The sequence below is a fragment of the Salvelinus fontinalis genome, chromosome 7 (assembly GCF_029448725.1).
Source record: "Salvelinus fontinalis isolate EN_2023a chromosome 7, ASM2944872v1, whole genome shotgun sequence".
NCBI lineage: Eukaryota > Metazoa > Chordata > Actinopteri > Salmoniformes > Salmonidae > Salvelinus > Salvelinus fontinalis.
Genome location: NC_074671.1, coordinates 15,239,323 through 15,261,818, shown reverse-complemented (window position 1 = coordinate 15,261,818; position 22,496 = coordinate 15,239,323). Strand labels below are relative to the sequence as shown.

The window sequence follows — 22,496 nt, the reverse complement described above, 5'->3', positions numbered from 1 at the left end:
GGGCTGTATTGCCATGGGAAACATATGTTTCTCTCTCAGAAGTCTCTGTTAATTTTATATTTTAAATGTGTCTTGCTTTGTCATTTGAATGACATGATAGAAACAGACAAACTCCCTTAATCCTTGTGCCCTTTATTTTCTTATTCTGATTAGTCTATTTTGCCATTGAAATCTCCACTATTCATTCATCCTGTACATTCATTTTCATTTAGAGGACACTCTTATGCAGAGAATCTAGTTCTTAAAATGACAAGGCAACGCATTCTTGGAGACAGTCGATATTTCATAAAACAAATACGTTTTTTGTTGTTGTTATATTTGTTTTGTCTTCAAGAATGTGTTGCATCAATTCTCTGCATAAGAGTGTCTGCTAAATGACAAAAATGTAAATCTAAATGTTCATCATAGTTATAATTGTAACTATTTTATAGTTTCTTGCTGACTTGGCTTCGCCATTCTTCAGTTTGGCTGGCGGCTAGCCAAACTCGTCTATGCGAAACGAACAAGTGTGCTTGCATACTCCCTTAAAAGACCTTCGCTTGAAAAATCAGAAATAAGCGGCAATAGTACAGTTTTCTCCATTTTAAGACACCGTAGCCAATATACACTTCCTCAAAATAGTCCGAATTAATCTAAGAAAGCTCAAGAGATCTGTCATTCATTTTTATGTTTTTGCAGCACAAATCTTAGTTGCATATTTGTACATTTAACTGACTATGTTTGGTGCAGTATTTCTTAATTAAAAAATGAAAACGAGTCGTCTCTCCTTCTCCTTCTTCTTCTCTAAGATTGAATGGCAGACTACACCTATTGGCGTTTTGCCGCCACCTACTGTACAAGCCATTATACTTTGTAATATTAACCTGCCAACTATTAACACTCTCTAAACCCACCTCACTATTCCACTATTCCATCCTATCTAATCCTACTCCAGACCAACAGTCTGAGAGGACAGAACACTACCTCTACACCACCCCCCCTATTCAACCCTATCTAATCCTAACCCAGACCAACAGTCTGAGAGGACAGAACACTACCTCTACACCACCCCCTCTATTCAACCCTATCTAATCCTAATCCAGACCAGCAGTCTGAGAGGACAGAACACTACCTCTAAACCACCCCCTATATTCAACCCTATCTAATCCTAATCCAGACCCGCAGTCTGAGAGGACAGAACACTACCTCTAAACCACCCCCTCTATTCAACCCTATCTAATCCTAATCCAGACCAGCAGTCTGAGAGGACAGAACACTACCTCTAAACCACCCCCTCTATTCAACCCTATCTAATCCTAATCCAGACCAACAGTCTGAGAGGACAGACAGAACACTACCTCTAAACCCCCCCCCCCCCCTCTATTCAACCCTATCTAATCCTAATCCAGACCAGCAGTCTGAGAGGACAGAACACTACCTCTAAACCACCCCCTGCAACTGTTCTGCAGTAAAACCTCACAATACCAAGTACTTCTCTGCCGCTGCCACCACAACCTGTATTTTCTGTGATTTACGTATCATTTCTGCAGTAGAGTTGACAACCACTTTACTGAAGCACATATTCTTCCCATCACTCTCTGTTGGACTCTACTACAGAGGAAACCTCTCAGGTTCCCTAACCCTGTACCCATCTTCCTCTACCACTCTCTTCCCTGCTTTATTACACTTCCTGCTCTGCTGTAACCCTGGCAACCTCAACCTGCCTTTCTCTCACCAGACACCTACGATCTCCAGCCCCATGGGGGGGCTTTACTTGGCTCATTGCGCCCTAGCGACTCCTTATGGTTGCCCGGTCACCTGTTGAACGATGTTTCCTCCAACACATTTGTGCGTCTGGCTTCCAGGTTAAGCTGGCGGGTGTAAAGGAGCGCGGTTAGGCAGGGCATGTTTCGGAGGACAAATGACTCCACCTTCGCCTCTCCCGAGCCTGAGCCCGTTGGGGAGTTGCAGCAATGAGACAAACATTTGGGAGAAGACAGACAGACAGACAGACAGACAGACAGGAACATTCTACATCTGGCCCTGGTACTGGGACTAACTCTCCTCACCTCTCCTCCTTCTCTTTCTTTTTCCATCATCCTTCATCTCCTTCACCTCCACCTCCATCCTTCACCTCCTTCACCTCCTGAATGGTCTCAGTGTGTTTCTAAAGGTGTAATAATATATAGAGGAGCAGCCATCACATAAATAAAACACTGTTACTATCTACAGGCCCCCTGCTGCTCTCTCTACAGCCAGGTCAGTGCATGTGTATGAAGGTGACACACAGCAGGCCTCCACTCATTGTACTCACTGCATCAGTCACATTCTGTTAAAGGTCCCCAAAGCACACACATCCCTGGGTCGCTCCTCTTTTCAGTTCGCTGCAGCTAGCGACTGGAATGAGCTGCAACAAACACTCAAACTGGACAATATTATTTCAATCTCTTCATTCAAAGACTCAATCATGGACACTCTTACTGACAGTTGTATTGTTGTCTCTACCTTCTTGCCCTTTGTGGTGTTGTCTGTGCCCAATAATGTTTGTATCATGTTTTGTGCTGCTACCATGTTGTGTTGCTACCATGTTATTGTTATGTTGTTTTGCTACTATGCTGTGTTGTCATGTGTTGCTGCCTTGCTATGTTGTTGTCTTAGGTCTCTCTTTATGTAGTGTTGTGTTGTCTCTTGTCATGATGGTGTTTTGTCCTATATTTATATTGTATTTATTTGTTATTTTTAATCCCAGGCCCCTGTCCCCGCAGGAGGCCTTTTGCCTTTTGGTAGGCCGTCATTGTAAATAAGAATGTGTTCTTAACTGACTTGCCTCGTTAAATAAAGATTCAATAAAATAAAGAAAGAAATCTTTGGTCCTATTCCACCTCAGACACACTGTGTAGTCCCAGCTGGCCACTGGGTGGTGCTAAGAGGTTAGACTCTCAGCTCTGCTATGCCGTATGTCACTGCAGATCACTACTGTATGATTAGATCAAGGGCAAAATTGTTGTGCAATTCTACACAGTTTGACACGACTTATTATGCCTCTCTTGAGGGGTATTTTAAGAGATATATGGAGGGGTATTTTAAGGGGTATATGGAGGGGTATTTTAAGGGGTATATGGAGGGGTATTTTAAGGGGTATATGGAGGGGTATTTTAAGGGATATATGGAGGGGTATTTTAAGGGGTATGTGGAGGGGTATTTTGAAAACACAGTATAAATGGGAGGGTAAGTGGAAGAATGCTGCAGCTTTAAAGTAACTGTCCAGTTAAAATCTCACGTTCAAAAGTTAATATCTGTTAACTCATACTCAAATAATGCTGTTGACTCATCCTTTTCTCATATTTGTGGCCGGAGCGTAAATTGGAAGAAAAAAAACACTTCAAAAATCCAACCTCAAACAGACCGTTTAAGAAATGCTTGGTATTTCCTCACAGAGGATGATGTCATGGAGAGGATGAGCTGGCCAATCAGCGGTCTACTCCTATGAATATTTTTATTGACCAGTATATACCCACACCATAAATGCTTCTTTATAACATACTTAATTTCAATTTTTTTTAAGGAAAACCATTTCACTCATATTGTAATTAATTATAGGTCATATTTCATAAAAATCTGGAAACACTGGACAGTTATTTTAAAGCTAATTTCCTGCAATTCTACACCATTTGCCATTGCTTATGACGTGTTCACATTTTTGTTTGAATTTAAAGTGATTCTTGGGGGGGACGAATATACACATGTTCTGAATATTGGGCATGTTCCCCCATGGCAATTTTGTCTCTGTATTAGATCAGTGTAACCACATGTATGAACAACATTAGCACAACAACAGACTGTAACGTACTGTATTTTAATGAAATTCTATCAATTTATAACACAACAAAATAATCTTAAGGACCAGACAGACAAAAAATAAGCAGAAAAGTGAAGTATGCTGATAGAGGATCTTGGGAGGAGGATGCACTAGATGGTGAGGTGACGTGTTTACAGTTGAGAGGGTTCCAGTCATGGTCAAACTTGTCTTCTTTGCTTTTTCATCACATTCAAATCTAGAGAGAGACAGAAAGATAAGATTGTGTGTGTGTGTGTGTGTGTGTGTGTGTGTGTGTGTGTGTGTGTGTGTGTGTGTGTGTGTGTGTGTGTGTGTGTGTGTGTGTGTGTGTGTGTGTGTGTGTGTGTGTGTGTGTGTGTGTGTGTGTGTGTGTGCACAAGAATAGTAAACAAACCAAAATTTGACCAACTGGGGACATTTTGTTAGTCTCCATGAGGTCAAATGCTATCTGTAGGGGGTTTAGAGTTAATTCGTGTTAGTGTTAGAATTACGTTAACGGTTAGTGTTAGGATCTAGAGTTGGGGTTAGGATCTAGAGTTAGGGTTAGGAGCTAGTGTTGGTTTTAGGAGCTAGGGTTAGGTTTAGGGTCAGGAGCTAGGGTTAGGGTTAGGAGCTAGTGTTAGGTTTAGGGTTAGGAGCTAGGGTTAGGGTTAGGAGCTAGTGTTAGGTTTAGGGTTAGGAGCTAGGGTTAGGGTTAGGAGCTAGTGTTAGGTTTAGGGTTAGGAGCTAGGGTTAGGGTTAGGAGCTAGGGTTAGGGTTAGGATCTAGAGTTAGGGTTAGGAGCTAGGGTTAGGGTTAGGAGCTAGAGTTAGGTTTAGGGTTAGGAGTTAGGGTTAGGGTTAGGAGCTAGTGTTAGGTTTAGGGTTAGGAGCTAGGGTTAGGGTTAGGAGCTAGGGTTAGGGTTAGGATCTAGAGTTAGGGTTAGGAGCTAGGGTTAGGGTTAGGAGCTAGAGTTAGGTTTAGGGTTAGGAGCTAGGGTTAGGGTTAGGAGCTAGGGTTAGGTTTAGGGTTAGGATCTAGAGTTAGGGTTAGGAGCTAGGGTTAGGGTTAGGAGCTAGAGTTAGGTTTAGGGTTAGGAGCTAGGGTTAGGGTTAGGAGCTAGTGTTAGGTTTAGGGTTAGGATCTAGAGTTAGGGTTAGGGTAGGGTTAGAATTACATTAAGGGTTAGGGTTAGAATTACATTAAGGGTTAGGGTTAGAATTACGTTAAAGGTTAGGGTTAGAATTAGTGTTAGGGTTAGAATTATGTTAAGGGTTAGGGTTAGGATCTAGGGTTAGGGTTAGGAGCTAATGTTAGGTTTAGGGTTTAAGGTTAAGGTTAAGGTTAGAGTACGGGTTAGGGTTAGGGTTAGGGTAAATATAATTTTGAATGGGACTGAATTCTGCATCCCCACAAGGTTAGGTGTACAAGACTCTCTGTGTGTGTGTGTGTGTGTGTGTGTGTGTGTGTGTGTGTGTGTGTGTGTGTGTGTGTGTGTGTGTGTGTGTGTGTGTGTGTGTGTGTGAAAGTTAGCTCCCCTACATTGCTTTTTCTTGTTGACCCAGGGTGCTTTGGGATCAGAGCAGATCTTCCCTCCTTTCCCTGTGTAGAAGCTGAAACAAAACATAGAGAATATTACTACTAATGTATCAAATTAAATTGTATTGTTCACATACACATATTTAGCAGATGTTATATCGGGTTTAGAGAAATGCTAGTGTTCCTTGCTCCAACAGTGCAAAAGTATCTCACTATTCACAACAATACACACAAATCTAAAAGTTAAAGAAAGGAATTAAGAAATATAGAAATATTAGGATGTGCAATGTCGGAGTGGCACTGACTAAAATAGATTAGAATAGATTACAGTATATACATTTGAAATGAGTAAAGCAGTATGTAAACATGATTAAAGTGACAAGTGTTCCGTTATTAAAATGACAAGTGATTCCATGTTTATGTACATAGGGTAGCAGCCTCTAAGGTGCAGGTTTGAGTAACCGGGTGGTCGGGGGCAAGTGATGGCTATTTAACAGTCTGGTGGCCTTTTTTCAGTCTCTCGGTCCCAGCTTTGATGCACCTGTACTGACCTCGCCTTCTGGATAATAGCGGGGTGAACAGGCCGTGGCTCGGGTGATTAATGTCCTTGATAATCTTTTTTGTCCTTCCTGTGACATCGGGTGCTGTAGGTGTCCTGGAGGGCAGGCAGCGTGCCCCTGGTGATGCGTTTGGCAGACCCCACCACCCTCTGAAGAACCCTACGCTTGCAGGCAGTGCAGTTGCTGTACCAGGCGGTGATACAGCCCGACAGGATGCTCTCAATTGTGCACCTGTAAAAGTTTATGAGGCTCTTAGAGGCCAAGGCACTGTTGCGCCTTCTTCACCACACTGTCTGTATGGGTGGACGATTTCAGATTGTCAGTGATGTGTACGCCGAGGAACTTGAATCTTTCCACCTTCTCCACTGCGGTCCCGTCGATGTGGATTGGAGCGTGCTCACTCTGCTGTTTCCTGAAGTCCACGATCATCTCCTTCGTTTTGTTGACATTGAGGGAGAGGTAATTTACCTGACACCACCACGCCAGGGCCCTCACCTCCTCCCTGTGGGCTGTCTCCTCATTGTTGGTAATCAGGCCTGCTGATGTTGTCTTCTGCAAACTTGATGATTGTGTTGGAGGCGTGCATGACCACGTAGTCATGGGTGAACGGGGAGTGCAGGAGGTGGCTGAGTATGCAGCCTTGTGCGACCCCTGTGGTGAGGATCAGCAAAGTGGAGGTGTTGTTTCCTACCTTCCCTATCTGGGGGCTGCCCGTCAGGAAGTCCAGGACCAAGTTGCACCAGGCCGGGTTCAGACCCAGAGCCCCGAGCTTAATAATGAGCTTGGAGGGTTCTATGTTGTTGAAAGATGAGCTATTGTCAATGAACAGCATTCTTACATAGGTATTCCTCTTGTCCAGATGGGATAAGGCAGTGTGCAGTGTGATGGCGATTGCATCGTCTGTGAATCTATTGGGGCGGTAAGCAAATTGAAGTGGCTCTAGGGTGTCAGTTAAGGTAGAGGTGATGTGATCCTTTACCAGCCTCTCAAAGCGCTTAATGATGACAGAAGTGAGTGCTACAGGGCGATAGTCATTGAGTTCAGTTACCTTTGCTTTCTTGGGTACAGGAACAATGGTGGACATCTTGAAGCAAGTGGGGACAGCCGACTGGGATAGGGAGAGATTGAATATGTTTGTAAACACTCCAGCCAGCTGGTCTGCGCATGCTCTGAGGAGGCAGCTCGGGATGCCGTCTGGGCTGGCAGCCTTGCGAGGGTTAACACACTTGAATGCCTTACTCACGTCGGCCACGGAGAACAAGAGCCCACAGTCCTTGGGAGCGGGCGGTGGCACTGTGCTATCCTCAAAGCGGACGAAGAAGGTGTTTAGCTTGTCCGGGAGCAAGACGTCGGTGTCTGTGATGTGGCTGGTTTTCCATTTGTCATCCATGATTGTCAGTAGACCCTGCCACATACATCTCGTGCCTGAGCCATTGAATTGCGACTCCACTTTGTCTCTGAACTGACGTTTTGCCTGTTTAATTGCTTTACGGAGGGAATAACTACACTGTTTGCATTCAACCATATTCCCAGTCACCTTGCCATGGGTTGGGGTGGTTCGCGTTTTCAGTTTTCCACAAATGCTGCCGTCTATCCACTGTTTCTGGATTGGGTAGTTTTTAATGGTCACAGCGGGAACAACATCTATCAAAAGTGATAGAACACCAACTCATTCAAGGGTTTTTCTTTATTTTTTTTATTTTCTACATTGTAGAATAATAGTGAAGACATCAACACTATTTAATAACACACATGGAATCATGTAGAAACCAAAAAAGTGTTAAACAAATCAAAATATATTCTATATTTGAGATTCTTAAATAAATAGCCACCCTTTGTCTTGATGACAGCTTTGCACACTCTTGGCATTCTCTCAATCAGCTTCATGAGGTAGTCACCTGGAATGCATTTCAATTAACAGGTGTGCCTTCTTAAAAGTTAATTTGTGGAATTTCTTTCCTTCTTAATGTGTTTGAGCCAATCAGTTGTGTTGTGAAAAGGTAGAGGGGTATACAGAAGATAGCCCTTTTTGGTAAAATACCAAGTCCATATTATGGCAAGAACAGCTCAAATAAGCAAAGAGAAACCACAGTCCATCATTACTTTAAGACGTGAAGGTCAGTCAATGCAGAAACATTCAAGAACTTCCCTCTTCAAGTGCAGTCGCAAAAACCATCAAGCGCTATGATGAAACTGGCTCTCATGAGGACCGCCACAGGAATGGAAGACCCAGAGTTACCTCTGCTGCAGAGGATAAGTTCATTAGAGTTACCAGCCTAAAAAATTGCAGCCCAAATAAATGCTTCACAGAGTTCAAGTAACAGACACATCTCAACTTCAACTGTTCAGAGGAGACTGTGTGAATCAGGCCTTCATGGTTGAAGGACACCAATAATAAGAAGAGACTTGGTTGGGCCAAGAAACACGAGCAATGGACATTAGACCGGTGGAAATTTGTATTTTTGGTCTGGAGTCCAAATTTGAGATTTTTGGTTCCAACTGCTGTGTCTTTGGGAGACGGGTTGTGGGTGAACGGATGATCTCCGCATGTGTATTTTCCACCGTGAAGCATGGAGGCGGAGGTGTTATGGCATTGGGGTGCTTTGCTGGTGACACTGTCTGTGTTGTATTTAGAATTTAAGGCACACATAACTAGCATGACTACCACAGAATTATGCAGCAATACTCCATCTCATCTGGTTTAGACTTAGTGGTATTATCATTTGCTTTTCAACAGGACAATGACCCAACACATCTCCAGGCTGTGTAGGGGCTATTTGACAAAGAAGGAGAGTGATGGAGTGCTGCATCAGATGATCTGGCCTCCACAATCCCTCGACCTCAACCCAATTGAGATGGCTTGGGATGAGTCTGTCACGTTCCTGACCTATTTCTGTTAGTTTATGTGTGTTAGTTGGTCAGGACGTGAGGTTGGGTGGGCATTCTATGTTTTCTGTTTCTGTGTTGGATTTTGGGTTGCCTGGTATGGCTCTTAATTAGAGGCAGGTGTTTGGCGTTCCTCTAATTTAAGAGTCATATTTAGGTAGGCGTTGTCACAGTGTTCGTGGTGGGTGATTGTCTTCCGTGTCTGTGTCTGTACACCACGCGGGACTGTTTACGGTTTGTTCGGTTTGTGTAGCCTATGTTCCTGATCGTGCGTTTTTCTTGTTTTATGTAAGTACGTCGTCTAGGTCTGTCTACACCGTTTGTTGTTTTTTGTTAGTTTAATCAAGTTCGTGTTTCGTTAATAAAATATGTATTTTCACTACGCTGCGCCTTGGTTCCCTCAATACTCCTCCTCTTCCGAAGATGAAGAGGAGGAGGACTGCCGTTACAGAGTCAGACTGCAGAGTGAAAAAGCAGCCAACAAGTGCTCAGCATATGTGGGAACTCCTTCAAGACTGTTGGAAAAGCATTCCAGGTGAAGCTGGTTGAGAGAATGCCAAGAGTGTGCAAAGCTGTCATCAAGACAAAGGGTGGCTATTTGAAGAATCTAAAATCTAAAATATACTTTGATTTGTTTCACACTTTTTTGGTTACTTCATGATTCCATATGTGTTATTTCATAGTTTTTATATCTTCACTATTATTCTACAATGTAGATAATAGTAAAAAACATTAAGAAAAACCCTTGAATGTGTAGGTGTTCTAAAACTTTTGACCGGTAGTGTATATATCAATGTTATTCTTAGAGGCTACCAAACAATCTTGAAGCTTGGATTCCAATTGGTCAGACCAGCGTTGAATAGACTGTAGCACAGGTACTTCCTGTTTGAGTTTCTGCCTATAATGTGTGTGTGTGTGTGTGTGTGTGTGTGTGTGAGTGTGTGTGTGTGTGTGTGTGTGTGTGTGTGTGTGTGTGTGTGTGTGTGTGTGTGTGTGTGTGTGTGTGTGTGTGTGTGTGTGTGTGTGTGTGTGTGTGTGTGTGTGTGTGTGCGTGTGTTCGAAACTTACACGATGGCATCAACACAGGGTGGCATGGCATTTTGGATGTGGTATCCTTGCAGTCTAAATTTGATGTGAGAGTCAGACACACTTGTGCAGCAACTTGTGGTTACCTTAGTTGGCCGACGATCTGATAGATGAAAGGGAGTGAGAGAGAAAGGGAGACAGAGAAAGACAGAAATAAAATATTTAGACAGGCAGCCCAATTCTGTTCTTTTGTTTTTACTAATTGGTATTTTTGACCAATCAGATCAGCTCTGAAAAAGCTCTGATGTGAAAGAGATCTGATGTGATTGGTCAAAAGACCATTTAGTGAAAAAAATAAATGAGAATGGGCTGCCTGTGTAAACGCAGCCTCTGATCTCTAAACTAGCCATAAACATGGTGTGGTTTTAGTTTGTATTTATTATGGATCCCCATTATCTCTTCCTGGGGTCCAGCTAAATTAAGGCAGTTTATACAATTTCAAAAACATTACAATACATTCACAGATTTCACAACACACTGTGTGCCCTCAGGCCCATACCACATAACTACAGTACTAAATACATGTGTATGTATAGTGTGTATGTTATCGTGTGTGTGTGTGTGTGTGTGTGTGTGTGTGTGTGTGTGTGTGTGTGTGTGTGTGTGTGTGTGTGTGTGTGTGTGTGTGTGTGTGTGTGTGTGTGTGTGTGTGTGTGTGTGTGTGTGTGTGTGTGTGTGTGCCAATGTTTGTGTTGCTTCACAGTTCCCGCTGTTCCATAATGTTTTTTTAAAATCTGTTTATTAAATCTAATTTTACTGCTGGCATGAGTTACTTGATGTTGAATAGAGTTCCATGTAGTCATGGCTCTATGTACTACTGTGTGCCTCCCATACAGACAACTTGGTGCATTCAACATGTCAATACCTCTCATAAATAAAAGTAGTGATGAAGTCAATATCTCCTCCACTTTCAGCCAGGAGAGATTGACATGCATATTATTAATATTAGCTCTCTGTGTACATCCAAGGGCCAGCCGTGCTGCCCTGTTCTGAGCCAATTGCAATTTTCCTAAGTCCTTTTTTGTGGCACCTGACCACACGACTGAACAGTAGAGGGTGCGACAGAACTAGGGAAGGTAGGACCTGCTTTGTTGATAGTGTTGTTAAGAAGGCAGAGCATCGCTTTATTATAGACAGACTTTCTCCCCATCTTAGCTAGTACTGCATTAATATGTTTTGACCATAACAGTTTACAATCTAGGGTTACTCCAAGCAGTTTAGTCATCTCAACTTGCTCAATTTCCACATTATTTATTACAAGATTTAGTTGAGGTTTAAGGTTTAGTGAGTATTTTGTTCCAAATACGATGCTTTAAGTTTTAGAAATATTTAGGGCTAACTTATTCCTTGCCACCCACTCTGAAACTAACAGCAGCTCTTTGTTGAGTGTTGCAGTCATTTCAGTCGCTGTAGTAGCTGACGTGTATAGTGTTGAGTCATCCGCATACATAGACACTCTGGCTTTACTCAGTTAGTGGCATGTTGTTAGTAAAAAAATTGAATAAAAAGCAAGGGGCCTAAACAGCTACGCTGGGGAATTCCTGATTCTACCTGCATTATGTTGGAGAGGCTTCCATTAAAGAACACCTTCTATGTTCTGTCAGACAAGTATCTCTTTATCCACATTATAGCAGGGGGTGTAAAGCCATAACACATACGTTTTTCCAGCAGCAGACTATGATCGATAATGTCAAAAGCTGCACTGAAGTCTAACAAGACAGCCCCCGCAATCATTTCATCATAAATTTCTCTCAGCCAATCATCAGTCATTTGTGTAAGTGCTGTGCTTGTTGAGTGTCCTTCCCTATAAGCATGCTGAAATTTTGTTGTCATTATGATAACTGTGAAATAGCATTGTAGCATTGTCAAACACCATTATTTCCAGAAGTGTACTAAGTGTTGGTAACATGCTGATTGGTCGGCTATTTGTGCCAGTAAAGGAGGTTTTACTATTCTTGGGTAGCGGAATGACTTTAGCTTCCCTCCAGGTCTGAGGGCACAAGCTCTCTAGTAGCCTTAAATTGAAGATGTGGCATATTGTCTGCTATTATCCTCAGTAATGTTCCATCCAGATTGTCAGACCCCGGTGGCTTGTCATTGTTGATAGACAACAATCATTTTTTCACCTCTTCCACACTGACTTAACGAATTCAAAAGTATAATTCTTGCTTTTCATAATTTGGTCAGATATACTTGGATGTGTAGTGTCAGTGTTTGTTGCTGGCATGTCATCCCTAAGTTTTCTTATCTTGCCAATGAAAAAGTAATTAAAGTAGTTTGCGATATCAGTGGGCTTTGTGATGAATGAGCCATCTGATTCAATGAATGAATGAGCCGAGTTGGCTTTTTTCCCCAAAATGTCATTTAAGGTGCCCCAAAGCTTTTTACTATTATTCTTTGTATAATAAAAAAAATCATAGTATAGATCTTTTTGTTTTATTTAGCTTTAGTCACATGATTTCTTAAATTTGCAGTACGTTTGCCAATCAGTTGGGCTGCTAGACTTATTTGCCATACCTTTTGCCTCATCCCTCTCAACCATACCATTTTTCAATTACTCATCAATCCAAGGGGATTTAACAGTTTTTACAGTAATTTTCTTAATGGATGCGTGCTTATTAGTAACTGGAATAAGTAGTTTCATAAATGTGTCAAGTGCAGCGTCTGGTTGCTCCTCATTACACCACTAACCAGCAAATATCCTTTACATCAACATAGGAATCACTACAAAATGTATTGTATGACTTCTTCATTAGGCCCAGCCTTTGGAACTTTGGTTTTCCTAGATATGGCTACTATATTGTAACCACTACATCCGATGGATCTGGATACTGCTTTCAAACTACTTTCTGCAGCATTAGTAAAGATGTGATCAATACATGTTGATGATTTAATTCCTGGGCTGTTTGTAACTACACTGACAGGTTGACTGACAACCTGATCCAGGTTGCAGGCACTGGTTACAGTTTTTTCCTGAGTGGGCAGTCTGATGAAAGCCAGTCAATATTTAAATCACCCAGAACATATACCTATCTATTGATATCATATACATTATCAAGCATTTCACACGTTATCCAGATACTGACTGTTGGCACTTGGTGGTCTATAGCAGCTTTCCACCAGAATGGGCTTTAGGTGAGGCAGATGAACCTGTAGCCATATTACTTCAACAGTATTTAACATTAGATTGTCTCTACGCTTTACAGGAATGTGGTTCTGAATATAGACCACAACACCGCCTCCGTTGGCATTTCTGTCTTTTCGGTAGATGTTATAAGCATGTATTGCTACCACTGTGTCATCAAAGGTATTATCTAAGTGAGTTTCAGAGATAGTCAGTATGTTACAAGCAAGTTATTGACTTCATGGACCTTGTTTCCTAGGCTACATATGTTAATATGGGCTATTTTTAGCAATTTTCTGTGTTGTTTGAATGTTTTTAATGCTTTACTGCGAAGCTTATCAGAGGTAGACTTACTCATGTTATTTACATTGAAGATGATAGTGCACAGTGAGCTGCATAAAGTTATGAGACACTGACAGGAAACCATGTGACCTGGCCTATCTCAGAGGTGTCAGAGGTCTACTGAAGATGCAGTATATTCAAACGGTTAGTTATTATCATCCCCCCATGTAAAACTAAACCGTTAGAACGTATTTTAAGTATAGAGAACTGTGGTTCGTGGACCACTCTGGATCCAAGAGGTCTGAGTTGTAGGAGGTCTGTCGAAAGCCTGTCAATTACAGTAACTCAATGGAAACTTTAACCAAATTGTAACATTTTCTGCATTTTAATGTGAGTGTATATAGCATAATATAGATATTATATATTCATATATAGTTATAGAATGTATACAATATAATGTGGTATTCAATCATCCACTACATCATCAATCAATCAACCAATGAATTAATCAATCAGTGAATCTGTACTCACAGTTAGCAGACACAGAGGTGAGGTACACACACATGGTGATCAGTAGGGCCAGAGAGAGGGTCCTGGATTGGAACACGGACATGCTGGCTGACTGACTGACTGGCTGACTGGCTGACTGACTGGCTGGCTGACTAATTGACTGGCTTACTAACTGGCTGACGGACGGATGGACAGATTGATGTACCGACTGTTTGACAGACCAACAGAGACAGATAGCTACTCTGCTAGGCACTAAACTACGGAGACGGGTCGGAGGTCTACTGATTGGTCTGGTAACCGTGGCGATGAGTCTGTCTGGAAGGCAGGGGAAGTGTCAGGTTTTGTATCTCACTGTGGGTTACATAAACAGCACGAGTGGCAAGTCCCACCTTGTTCATGTTCATGTGTGTGTCATTGTACGATGTGGTCAGTATTGGTAATGGTATATTCACACCTCCGCCCCTCTATCTCTCCCTTTCTGTCTTTATTTCACTCCCTACCTCCTCACTTGACAAACCACCAACACCCCAACCCCCTGCAGCAGTCTTTCTGAGAAAGATGGATTAATAAAGGGTACACACACATACATACACACTAAAAAGTGTGAACAACTGATGCTGCAAATGCATGGTGGTTTTTTCTGTGTGCACCGTGACGTCAAAACAGTCAGACTGACGACCCAAAATAGAATTTCCATCATTTTATTTTCTGTTTCATTTCCAGCAAATTTTCATCGATTTCCTGATGTTTACACCTAACTAAGTTGAATAAGTAAGCATAAAATGAAATTGGTCTTACAAACATCTCTTATTGCTACAATATGTAACTTTAGGGTGATCCTACAAAATTCACATAGAAAACTAGTTATAGATCTATCGTTCTCATTGAAAGCAAGTCTAAGAAGCAGTAGATCTGTTCTATGACTGCTATTTCAATGCTTCCTGTTCTTAAGTTTAGTTTTTTAGTTTTTTTAGTTTTTTACTTTTGGTTTTGTACACCAGATTCAAACAGCTGAAAATACAATATTCTGTTATTGAAATTATATTTCACAGCGGTTTAGATGGTACAATGATTCTCTACACTATACATTGCTTGTTCTGTCATTTAAACTGACATTTTAGAAACCAGGATTTGGTGGAGCGATGTCTGCATATTGCAAATTCTAAATAACGTTGATTGATAGAAAATAAACAAAGTAAATGTATAAGTACTTTAATAAATACATTTATTAATTAACATTGATAACTCATTGACATGATGAATTACAAACAGCCAAATATAAACCTATTCATCTAAACATCAAAAATGTTCTACAAGCCCCCATAAATACTTGAATAAATAAAAAAATGAACACATACAATACTGGTCTTAAATATAATTCATAAAAACTCTAACAACCCATTGAACATGATTATGGCAACTGAGTTCAAGTTTAACTAGATAATCAGACTATGAAAAACATCAATATGAATAAGATATTCAATATGAACATGTAATATGCATATTGGAAGTTTTGAACATCAGCGGAGCTTCAGCCATTGGCAATGATTCTATTGGTTGGATGTTGACTGTTGAGTTGAGGCATTCTTGGTCGATTCCCGATGACGGGGGGAGGAGAAAGAGGGAGGAGAGGAAGAGATAGAGGGAGGAGAGGAAGAGGCAGGGAAAAGAGAGGAGAGGAGATAGGAAGGAGAGGAGGAAAGAGAGGGAGGAGAGGAAGGTACAGCTGGAGAAGAGGAGGAAAGAGGGAAAAGAGAGGAGAAAACAGAAAGAGGAGAGGAGGGTAAGAAGGTAGGGGTGGAGGTGAGAGGGGGAGGAGAGGAGGAGGGAGAGGGGGTTAAGGAGGTACTGGTGGAAGTGAGAGAGGGAGGAGAGGAGGAGGGAGAGGGGGTTAAGGAGGTACTGGTGGAAGTGAGAGAGGGAGGAGAGGAGGAGGGAGAGGGGGTTAAGGAGGTACTGGTGGAAGTGAGAGAGGGAGGAGAGGAGGTTAAGGAGGTCGTGGTAGGGGTGGAGGTGGAGGTGAGAGAGGTTGGAGAGGAGAGCGAGAGAAATGTTGAGCTCAGACGGGCCATTCTAGAAAGGAACAAATTACAATCAGTTTCATTTTCTCTTTTGTTCTTTCATGTGTGTGTATGTGTGTATGTGTGTGTATGTGTGTGTATGTGTGTTTATGTGTGTGTATGTGTGTGTTTATGTGTGTTTATGTGTGTGTATGTGTGTTTATGTGTGTGTATGTGTGTGTTTATGTGTGTTTATGTGTGTATATGTGTGTGTGTGTATGTGTGTGTATGTGTGTTTATGTGTGTGTGTGTGTGTGTGTGTGTGTGTGTATGTGTGTGTATGTGTGTTTATGTGTGTGTATGTGTGTGTTTATGTGTGTTTATGTGTGTGTATGTGTGTTTATGTGTGTGTGTATGTGTGTGTATGTGTGTGTATGTGTGTGTGTGTATGTATGTGTCTTTATGTGTGTGTATGTATGTGTTTATGTGTGTTTATGTGTATGTATGTGTGTGTTTATGTGTGGGTATGTGTGTGTTTATGTGTGTTTATGTGTGTGTATGTGTGTGTTTATGTGTATGTATGTGTGTGTTTATGTGTGTTTATGTGTGTGTATGTGTGTATGTGTGTTTATGTGTGTGTATGTGTGTGTTTATGTGTGTGTATGTGTGTTTATGTGCGCGTATGTGTGTGTTTATGTGTGTGTATGTGTGTGTTTATGTGTGTGTATGTGTGTTTATGTGCGCGTATGTGTGTGTTTATGTGTGTTTATGTGTGTGTATGTGTGTGTATGTGTGTATGTGTGATTTTTAACTTACTCAAACTGCTGAATCTTTCTGCGTACCCAGGGTAGTTTATGGTAACTACAGAACAGACCCTTCTCCGTCTCAAAGCTGCAGGAGAAACACAGTGTTAACACTGAAACTGAATGGGTTTCACACACCATGTCTGGGGGGATTGACACAACATGGCCACTACATACTGTAAAGCACTTTGTGACAACATATGAGACTGGATAAACCTAAATGAAATAAAGACTAAAAGTTCCTTACATGACGGCCCGTACACAAGGAGCATTATAGTTCTGAATCCAGTAGCCTGTGATGGGATCGGCCACCTCTGTCCTAGACACTTTCTTACAGCACGACACCAGCTTCTCTCCATCTACTGAGGAGGGAGAAGAGTTTACATATGTTCAAACGAATCCTCTTGATCTGGCAATCACTTCAAAAACCATGTACCCTGTTACATCCCAGCTCTAATTCCCTAACACTCACTTTCTTCCCCTTACCTGTCCCAGTCCAGCCCAGCTCTAACACTCACTTTCTTCCCCCTACCTGTCCCAGTCCAGCCCAGCTCTAACACACACTCCCTTCCCCTTCCCCTTACCTGTCCCAGTACAGCCCAGTGCTGCTATAACGACGGCTAATGTCCAGATCTTCACCAGAGTTCCACAGGTCACCATTTTTACCCTAAATGTCAAAGACTCAAATGGTATAATAAAAGTTCAATAAATAGATAAATCAACTCTCTCTCTTCTCTGCAGGCTGCTCAGCTCAGGGTCAAGTCTGTTGTGTCCGTCTTCACCAGGGTTGAGTGTACTTAAGGCCTGAAAAGCAGAAGTGTCACCTCCGGTTCAGTCATTACTCCGCTCTCATCTATTTATTTTGTGAATGACAGACTACGGGGGTTTCTGCTGTATCACCGCAGGTCGTTGACCAACAGGAAACACTTTCATCAGTGTTATCGGACCAGACAAATTGGACTTTCCCAGAATGCCTTACAGAAGATCAGAAAGCAGACAGAGGGTTTAGCCTATTGTCTGAGCTACATGTCCTCTGATTAAGGCTTTACTAATGAAACACATCAGCTTGTCGGGAAAAAATAATATGTGGAACATTTGGTGATTTTTTGTTTTGTTTCCAATATTGAGTGCTCCTACTTTTTCCTTTGTCAGTTGACTTTAGGGGGGGGGGGGGTTCGGGTGGTGACATCATGGCGAACCCACCTCAGTGACACATGGTGAGTCACAACCTTGATCTTTGTGCAGCATTGTGTTTTACGCTGCCAGATCAGTCTAACACAGGGGGTGGCCGACCCTGATCGCGGAGAGCTACGGCGTTTGCAGCCTCCACTTATGCACATGATTACACTAATGAACCAATCATTAGCCTTCTTAGGCCGCGGGCCATAGGAGAGACAAAAAAAATACATCATTTCACATCTTGTGGTTTTTTTGTCATGTCATGTGCTATTATTGGAAATCTAATGGTGACCATTCCAATTGGTACCACAACCGTTTGTGGTCAAGATCAGAATAAACCTGGCTTCCTTCCTGCTGACTCAACACTCTCTATCTCCCTGGGAAAGAGGAAGGAACCAATTCTAACACACACACACAGAGAATGTCCCGTTATCATGCTTTTATTAGCATCTGACACTGAGAGGAGAAGGGCTACAGGAAGAATAGATCATGTGTTTGCCTGTCTGACTGACTGACTCATGCAGAAAAGTTCAGAATATGCAATATAATTATAACAGTTTCGGTCAATAGTCCTTTATGTGCTTCTTTTCTAACCTAATGGAGGTCTCTGGACCAAAACACTGGTTCAACTAAAACAGCGTTCTCTGTAAGTTGAGGGGGTCGCTAGCAGTAGTGGCTAAGGGCCAGTAGGGGCCAGGGGAATGGGCATCCTTGGTAGAAAGGATGTGCAGTGACATCACCACAACCACAGCCCAGTGACACGATGGAGTGTCCTAACCTTTGACTGTATTCAGCCTTTACATCTCATCACCATGGAGATACTCAAACAGGTCTTGTGTTCTCTGATTGTGTTTAATTGTAAAGTCATTTGAGCTTTGAGAGAATTAAAGGTTTTATACAAATAATGTTTTTAATTTATTACAGCATAAAAAATAGCATAAAAACAGCAAAAAAAAATGGAAATAAATAAATAGGAATGCCTTAAAAACATCTAAATTAATAGATAATATCAATGAGTAGAAAACATTAATGCAGGAATGAAGTATAAATAATGAAGTAAAGAGAGCTTGAAATACTCAGTCACAGCAGGAGGAACATCTTCATCTTCACTAACTTCTTATTATCTTAGTTCTGTAGTTCCCGAGAAAGAGAGTCTGCTGAACCTGAACCCCCTTCTTCTGGTGGTGGTGATGATGATGATGGTCTAGAGTCATGGTTTGATGATATTTTGATCAGTTGGAAACACTTTATTCCTCTCTGTGTGGAGAGAGAGACAGAGACAGAGACGGAACCCTTCTCCCTCCCTCCCTCCCTCCCTCCCTCCCTCCCTCCCTCCCTCCCTCCCTCCCTCCCTCCCTCCCTCCCTCCCTCCCTCCCTCCCTCTCTCCCTCTCTCCCTCTCTCTCTCTCTCTCTCTCTCTCTGTCTCTCTGTCTCTCTCTGTCTTCAGGATTGGGCTAGTTTGTTCTGAAGGTTGTAGAGTTTATGGTGTAGGATTTAGGGTATGCTGTGTAGGGGTTGACTCTGACCTGTTCCAGTGACGCTAGCTCAGCAGTGAGCCATTTGGCCTGGGTGTTGATGCACTTAATCTTCCCCCTACTGGTGAAACTGAAGAAGTACAGAAAGAGAGAGGGAGAGCGGTAGAGACAGAGCTGTATTTCCTATTACACTGTGACAAATACTCAGACCAATCAATCAATCAATCAAGTTTATTTTATATAGCCCTTCGTACATCAGCTAATATCTCGAAGTGCTGTACAGAAACCCAGACTAAAACCCCAAACAGCTAGTAATGCAGGTGTAGAAGCACGGTGGCTAGGAAAAACTCCCTAGAAAGGCCAAAACCTAGGAAGAAACCTAGAGAGGAACCAGGCTATGAGGGGTGGCCAGTCCTCTTCTGGCTGTGCCGGGTGGAGATTATAACAGAACTATGCCAAGATGTTCAAAAATGTTCATAAGTGACAAGCATGGTCAAATAATAATCATGAATAAATGTCAGTTGGCTTTTCATAGCCGATCATTAAGAGTTGAAAACAGCAGGTCTGGGACAGGTGGCGGTTCCATAACCGCAGGCAGAACAGTTGAAACTGGAATAGCAGCAAGGCCAGGCGGACTGGGGACAGCAAGGAGTCACCACGCCCGGTAGTCCCGACGTATGGTCCTAGGGCTCAGATCCTCCGAGAGAAAGAAAGAGAGAAGGAGAAAATTAGAGAGAGCCAAGATTTTCAAAATGTTCATAAATGACAAGCATGGTCAAATAATAATCAGGAATAAACGTCAGTTGGCTTTTCATAGCCGATCATTAAGAGTTGAAAACAACAGGTCTGGGACAGGTAGGGGTTCCGTAACCGCAGGCAGAACAGTTGAAACTGGAATAGCAGCAAGGCCAGGCGGATTGGGGACAGCAAGGAGTCATCATGCCCGGTAGTCCTGACGTATGGTCCTAGGGCTCAGGTTCTCAGAGAGAGAGAAAGAAAGAGAGAATGAGAGAATTAGAGAGAGCATACTTAAATTCACACAGGACACTGGATAAGACAGGAGAAGTACTCCAGATATAACCAACTGACCCTAGCCCCCCGACACATAAACTACTGCAGCATAAATACTGGAGGCTGAGACAGGAGCGGTCAGGAGACACTGTGGCCCCATCCGAAGATACCCCCGGACAGGGCCAAACAGGAAGGATATAACCCCACCCACTTTGCCAAAGCACAGCCCCCGCACCACTAGAGGGATATCTTCAACCACCAACTTACAATACTGAGACAAGGCCGAGTATAGCCCACAAAGATCTCCACCACAGCACAAACCAAGGGGGGGCGCCAACCCAGACAGGAAGATCACGTCAGTAACTCAACCCACTCAAGTGACGCACCCCTCCTAGGGACGGCATGAAAGAGCACCAGTAAGCCAGTGACTCAGCCCCTGTAATAGGGTTAGAGGCAGAGAATCCCAGTGGAGAGAGGGGAACCGGCCAGGCAGAGACAGCAAGGGCGGTTCGTTGCTCCAGAGCCTTTCCGTTCACCTTCACACTCCTGGGCCAGACTATACTCAATCATATGACCTACTGAAGAGATAAGTCTTCAGTAAAGACTTAAAGGTTGAGACCGAGTCTGCGTCTCTCACATGGGTAGGCAGACTGTTCCATAAAAATGGAGATCTATAGGAGAAAGCTCTGCCTCCCGCTGTTTGCTTAGAAATTCTAGGGACAATTAGGAGGCCTGCGTCTTGTGACCGTAGCGTACGTATAGGTGTGTACGGCAGGACCAACTCGGAAAGATAGGTAGGAGCAAGCCCATGTAACGCTTTATAGGTTAACAGTAAAACCTTGAAATCAGCCCTTGCCTTAACAGGAAGCCAGTGTAGGGAAGCTAGCACTGGAGTAATATGATCAAATTTCTTGGTTCTAGTCAGGATTCTAGCAGCCATATTTAGCACTAACTGAAGTTTATTTAGTGCTTTATCCGGGTAGCCGGAAAGTAGAGCATTGCAGTAGTCTAACCTAGAAGTAACAAATGCATGGATTAATTTTTCTGCATCATTTTTGGACAGAAAATTTCTGATTTTTGCAATGTTACGTAGATGGAAAAAAGCTGTCCTTGAAACAGTCTTGATGTTCGTCAAAAGAGAGATCAGGGTCAAGAGTAACGCCGAGGTCCTTCAGAGTTTTATTTGAGACGACTTTACAACCATCAAGATGAATTGTCAGATTTAACAGAAGATCTCTTTGTTTCTTGGGACCTAGAACAAGCATCTCTGTTTTGTCCGAGTTTAAAAGTAGAAAGTTTTCAGCCATCCACTTCCTTATGTCTGAAACACAGGCTTCTAGCGAGGGGAATTTTGGGGCTTCACCATGTTTCATTGAAATGTACAGCTGTGTGTCATCCGCATAGCAGTGAAAGTTAACATTATGTTTTCGAATAACATCCCCAAGAGGTAAAATATATAGTGAAAACAATAGTGGTCCTAAAACGGAACCTTGAGGAACACTGAAATGTACAGTTGATTTGTCAGAGGACAAACCATTCACAGAGACAAACTGATATCTTTCCGACGGGTAAGATCTAAACCAGGCCAGAACTTGTCCGTGTAGACCAATTTGGGTTTCCAGTCTCTCCAAAAGAATGTGGTGATCGATGGTGTCAAAGGCAGCACTAAGGTCTAGTAGCACGAGGACAGATGCAGAGCCTCGGTCTGACGCCATTAAAAGGTAATTTACCACCTTCACAAGTGCAGTCTCAGTGCTATGATGGGGTCTAAAACCAGACTGAAGCATTTTGTATACATTGTTTGTCTTCAGGGAGGCAGTGAGTTGCTGCGCAACAGCTTTTTCAAAAAATTTTGAGAGGAATGGAAGATTCGATATAGGCCGATAGTTTTTTATATTTTCCGGGTCAAGGTTTGGCTTTTTCAAGAGAGGCTTTATCACTGCCACTTTTAGTGAGTTTGGTACAGATCCGGTGGATAGAGAGCTGTTTATTATGTTCAACTTATGAGGGCCAAGCACAGGAAGCAGCTCTTTCAGTAGTTTAGTAGGAATAGGATCCAGTATGCAGCTTGAAGGTTTAGAGGCCATGATCATTTTCATCATTGTGTCAAGAGATATAGTACTAAAACACTTAAGTGTCTCTCCCGATCCCAGGCCCTGGCAGAGCTGTGCAGATCCAGGACAGCTAAGCCCTGGAGGAATACGCAGATTCAAAGAGGAGTCCGTAATTTGCTTTCTAATGGTC

At 42.5% G+C, this 22,496-nt stretch overlaps 2 protein-coding genes across 2 annotated transcripts; both read right to left on the bottom strand.

The window, feature by feature from the left end:
- Nucleotides 1–3,819: 3,819 nt before the first annotated feature.
- LOC129858824 (eotaxin-like) lies at nucleotides 3,820–14,122 on the bottom strand. The gene is made up of 4 exons (XM_055928068.1): nucleotides 13,805–14,122; nucleotides 9,850–9,970; nucleotides 5,339–5,409; nucleotides 3,820–4,034 (listed from the first exon to the last, which is right to left on the bottom strand). The coding sequence occupies exons 1-4, from the start codon at nucleotides 13,884–13,886 to the stop codon at nucleotides 3,997–3,999; spliced, it is 312 nt and encodes a 103-aa protein (XP_055784043.1). The 5' UTR covers nucleotides 13,887–14,122; the 3' UTR covers nucleotides 3,820–3,996.
- A 959-nt stretch (nucleotides 14,123–15,081) lies between these two features.
- Nucleotides 15,082–17,337, bottom strand: LOC129858823 (uncharacterized). Its single transcript, XM_055928067.1, has 4 exons — nucleotides 17,171–17,337; nucleotides 16,834–16,948; nucleotides 16,600–16,674; nucleotides 15,082–15,856 (listed from the first exon to the last, which is right to left on the bottom strand). Exons 1-4 carry the CDS (start codon nucleotides 17,244–17,246, stop codon nucleotides 15,334–15,336), a joined length of 789 nt encoding a protein of 262 aa, XP_055784042.1. The 5' UTR covers nucleotides 17,247–17,337; the 3' UTR covers nucleotides 15,082–15,333.
- Nucleotides 17,338–22,496: the final 5,159 nt, after the last annotated feature.

Excerpts from the sequence above, each read along its gene's own strand:
- LOC129858824 (XM_055928068.1), bottom strand. The coding sequence starts at position 13,886 with ATGTCCGTGTTCCAATCCAGGACCCTCTCTCTGGCCCTACTGATCACC. Across the intron at positions 5,410-9,849 it reads CCCTGTGTTGATGCCATCGT|CTTCTACACAGGGAAAGGAG; the intron begins GTAAGTTTCGAA and ends GTTTTGTTTCAG. Across the intron at positions 4,035-5,338 it reads GGTCAACAAGAAAAAGCAAT|ATTTGAATGTGATGAAAAAG; the intron begins GTAGGGGAGCTA and ends GTCTCTCTCTAG.
- LOC129858823 (XM_055928067.1), bottom strand. The coding sequence starts at position 17,246 with ATGGTGACCTGTGGAACTCTGGTGAAGATCTGGACATTAGCCGTCGTT. Across the intron at positions 16,949-17,170 it reads ACTGGGCTGTACTGGGACAG|TAGATGGAGAGAAGCTGGTG; the intron begins GTAAGGGGAAGG and ends CTCCCTCCTCAG. Across the intron at positions 16,675-16,833 it reads CCTTGTGTACGGGCCGTCAT|CTTTGAGACGGAGAAGGGTC; the intron begins GTAAGGAACTTT and ends TTTCTCCTGCAG.